Raw genomic sequence first — 3874 nt, forward strand, 5'->3', positions numbered from 1 at the left:
AAAAAAAAAAAAAAAAAGAATCAAGGACTACCTCCACCATGAAGCCCTGTTCAATTACTAACCAGAGTTAAGGCTCTGCCTTCAACTGCACAGCACTGCTCACCATTTCTGGCCCTTTCTGCCCACAGCAATGTTCCACGCCAGGTGTGTACACGTGCCCTTCCCCCAGCCTTGAGCAGGCTACAGTAACGACCCAGACCAAGGTGGAGTCAGCTTCCCACGGGAGCAGACTGCCCACCGAGCTCACTTTGCAACTCAGCCCAGCAGAAACAAATCTATGGGCTCTCCCTATATAAATGCAGGCTGACTAATGAACTTTGAGCCATGCAGAAACGTTTGTCTTGGCTTCATCCTTCTCTCGCACCCAGTCCTTTTCATTTCCAGCCCCGCTTTCAGGTAACCCAGCTCATCCATGGCTGCTGAACAGCTACATGTACATAAACAAGAACATAAATAAGTAAGCAAGCACACACCCTGGACCTGCTCTACCCATCCCACAAACAGAAGAGAACTTCAACAAACACCATACAGAGGAAGATGCATCACATTTAGCTCCCCCAACCAGGCCCTACCAGGAGGGCATCTTCTCGAAATTCTCTGCCATATTCAACCACTGCAGTCACTCTCTTCTTTAACCCAACAGTGCCTTTCTCCACCTTGGCACCACTCCACTTCCTGTGGGAACTGTCAAGTCCCAAGTCTCCCTTTTTCCAACTAGCAGATTACTTTCAAGAAAACGTCTGATCTGGAGCCTGGAGAGATGTCTCAGTGGTAAGAGCACTTGCTGTTCTCACAGAGGACCCAATGGCAACTCACAGCCATCTGGTTCAGTTCCAGGGGACCCGGTGCCTTCTTCTGACCTCTGCTGGCACGGGCACACAAGGGTAAAATACTCAAACGCATAACATAAAAACAATCCTTTGTTTAAAAGATTAATGTCCTATGGTGGATCACACTTCAGCAACGCTCTCTCTGCATAGATCCTATGGGCAGACTGTGGGTTCCTGCCACTGGCTACTACTTATGCTCCTCAACCTGTTCCTCTGCCCACAACTGAACCACTGGAATTTAGCAGGTCCCATGCCTGACTCTCGGTCTCATTCCCCATGTTCTAAGGCACTTCTTTGGTTTCCTGAATTCACACCAGCCCAAAGTCACTCTATCTCACTTAAACTGTAGCGTTTCCCATACACACCAAACATACACCCAAACATACACCCAAAACTGTGTCATTCTCCCCTGCCTCAAATCTGCTTCTCTCCTAAACTCAGTTCCTACAGATGACACCACCATTCACCAGGCCAATCAGACCGAATTCCTATTCAATTTGTCCACTTCTCTCCGCCCTGCTGCATAGAGAAACATGCATACTATTAGCCCTCACCTAAGGTTGCTTGGACCTCCCTCCCGATCTCTTGATTTCTGGTCCTACGTTTGACAAGCTCTCAACCCACTGATCTTCATAAAATATCATGCAATTCAAGTCACTTGCTTACTCAAATCCTTGGCTCCCTACCATCCTCATAACAAAGCCCAAACTTCTCAACAGGGCTTACAGCGCTGGTCCCTGGGTGTTCAGACCCAAGCCTATCTCACTGCTTCATGTCTCCGCTATGAGCCCAATGCCATTGGTCAACTGTCTGTGCATCCTCGTCCCACCTCATTCACCCACCCAATGCATTGCTGTGAAGTGCCAGGAAGACAGGGAAAAGGAAGACTCCTGTCTTCTTAAAGCTTAACGTGGAGACGTCAACATTTAACCCCAAACACCCGGAGGAGTCTTTAACCCGAGAGGCAGATGGCCCTCGAGGTCCTCCCGTACCCTCTGTCCTGGGCATCCCAGGACCCTGCCCCGCCCCCGCCCGGGCCCCGCCCTCACCGGCCTCGTAGCCATCATCGCGTTTCTCCCGCTTCACGCGCCGCTCCGAGGGCTCCGCTTGGCTTCGTTCGCGACTGTGCACTCCGCTGCGGGCCTCGGCTTCCGCCCCACGCCGCCCGCTCCCGCGCTCACTCCCACGCTCCCGGCTCCGCTTCCGTCGTTCGCCGCCGCCGCTGCCCCCGCCGCTGCTCCGGTGCTTGTGTTTCTTATGCTCGCGATGCCGTGGCGGCTGCTCGGTCGTGCCCCCGGTCCCGGCCGCAGCCGTCGTCCCGGCCGCCTCCTTCTCGCCACGGTGCTTCTTTGACGACCCCATGATTAGTGCGTCCGCCTGGAGCCGGGCCGCTACCCTAGCCCAGACGACGCAAAATGGGAACGCTTCCGGGTCGCGCGACCGCCCCGTTCCTGTTGCCGGAAACTAAGAAGGGCTGTTTCCGGGGCCTGCCTGGGAGCCTCCAAAGGCTCACGGGAGGGACTGATTGAGGGTGCGCAGTCCCGCCTGCCAGGCACTGGTCTCTGCGCACGCGCACCTGTAGAGACTGCGCAGTCGACCTTCTCGCGCCGTCTACAATAGTAGTCGTAGAGCCGTAAGGACTTTAGCATGGTACTGGGTCATCATCTCCGGAGCCAGAAGTTTCCCCTGCCTCCTTCCCCTTCCACTCTGATCGCCTCGTGGTGCTCTGTGCCTCAAGTCTCTCTGTGGGCAGCCCCCTCCCCAGTGACTTCCAAGAAAGCTCTCTGGTGCCGGGGCTCCATCCGGAGTTGGAAAATACTTTTTCTTCTTCGTGAGCGAGATGCCAGCTCCAAAGGCCAAGCCTTGCAACCCCTTTAAGCCAGTATTGCCAGCGAACGCTACCGTCATCCTATGTCCCCTGGACTGATGGATTGGACCTGTTATTATTATTATTTAGACAGGGTTTTTCGCTGTCCTGGAACTCACTCTGTAGACCAGGCTGGCCTCGAACTCAAAAATCCGCCTGCCTCTGCCTCCCAAGTGCTGGAATTAAAGGCGTGCGCCACTACCGCCCAGCTGGATTGGACCTTTTTAACTGGGCTTTGGAGTGCTCTTTGAATTTGTGCCTATAAACCTGGTGATGCTAAGTGCTGATTTATTTGTTTCTAGTTTTCTTCTTTTTTTGTAAAGGTAGGTCTTTATATCCCTGGTTGGCCTAGTACTTGTTACTTAACCCTGGCTGTCCTCAAACTCACCACAGTCCCTCTGTCAGCCTCTCGTGTGCTGGGATTTTAGGCGTGCATGGCCACTCCAGGCTTGAGTGCAAATTCGGCACATTTGTGCATGTATGATGCTTTCCCTCCTTTTTTTGTTTTTTGTATTTTCCCGTTCTGTCTAGCCTGTTAACTATGTAGCCCAGGCTGGGATTACATGCTTTTCTAGACTTTTCCTGGGCTTCTGTTTGTTTGGTTTGGTTGCTTTGTTTTGGGCTTGAGTAAAGAGGTTTTGGGTTTTTTGTTTGTTTGTTTGTTTTGTTTTGTTTTTCGAGACAGGGTTTCTCTGTATATCCCTGGCTGTCCTGGAACTCACTTTGTAGACCAGGCTGGCCTCGAATTCAGAAATCCGCCTGCCTCTGCCTCCCAAGTGCTGGGATTAAAGGTGTGCGCCACCACCACCCGGCTGTAAAGAGGGTTTTAAGTTAAGGTTTCACACATTCCCTTGTGATAGTCGTTGCTCCTCTCTGGGTTTCCGGTGTAGCACATCTCTGGTGTGTTTTGGTGTGGGGGATGGGCACCTTCGAAGGTCCACCCTGAGACTGAGCGCCTTCAGAGGCAGGGTCCTGTTCACTAAGATTTCTAGGTCCCCTGGCATGTTGGAGAAAGCATGGAAAAGTCTCAGCGGATTCTTTTCCAGGTGTCCCACGCCTCAGTAGAGACACAGCTTGTTGAGAATGAGGTGTAGCCTGGGTTTCCAGGGCGTGGGGGAAACAGCTCAACCTCTGCCACCCACAGCCAACTCCCCTCAGAAATCTCACACTGTACTTG

General features: G+C 52.6%; 1 protein-coding gene across 1 annotated transcript in view; it reads right to left on the reverse strand.

The window, feature by feature from the left end:
• Sart1 (spliceosome associated factor 1, recruiter of U4/U6.U5 tri-snRNP) overlaps positions 1-2269 on the reverse strand; it is an 8540-nt gene extending 6271 nt beyond the window's left edge. The window contains exon 1 of the mRNA XM_021151558.1: positions 1880-2269. Within this exon, the coding sequence (XP_021007217.1) occupies positions 1880-2192 (313 nt within the window). The 5' untranslated portion in view covers positions 2193-2269. The remainder of the gene's footprint in view (positions 1-1879) is intronic.
• Between the last annotated feature and the right edge of the window lie 1605 nt (positions 2270-3874).

This window comes from Mus caroli, chromosome 19, assembly GCF_900094665.2.
Source record: "Mus caroli chromosome 19, CAROLI_EIJ_v1.1, whole genome shotgun sequence".
NCBI lineage: Eukaryota > Metazoa > Chordata > Mammalia > Rodentia > Muridae > Mus > Mus caroli.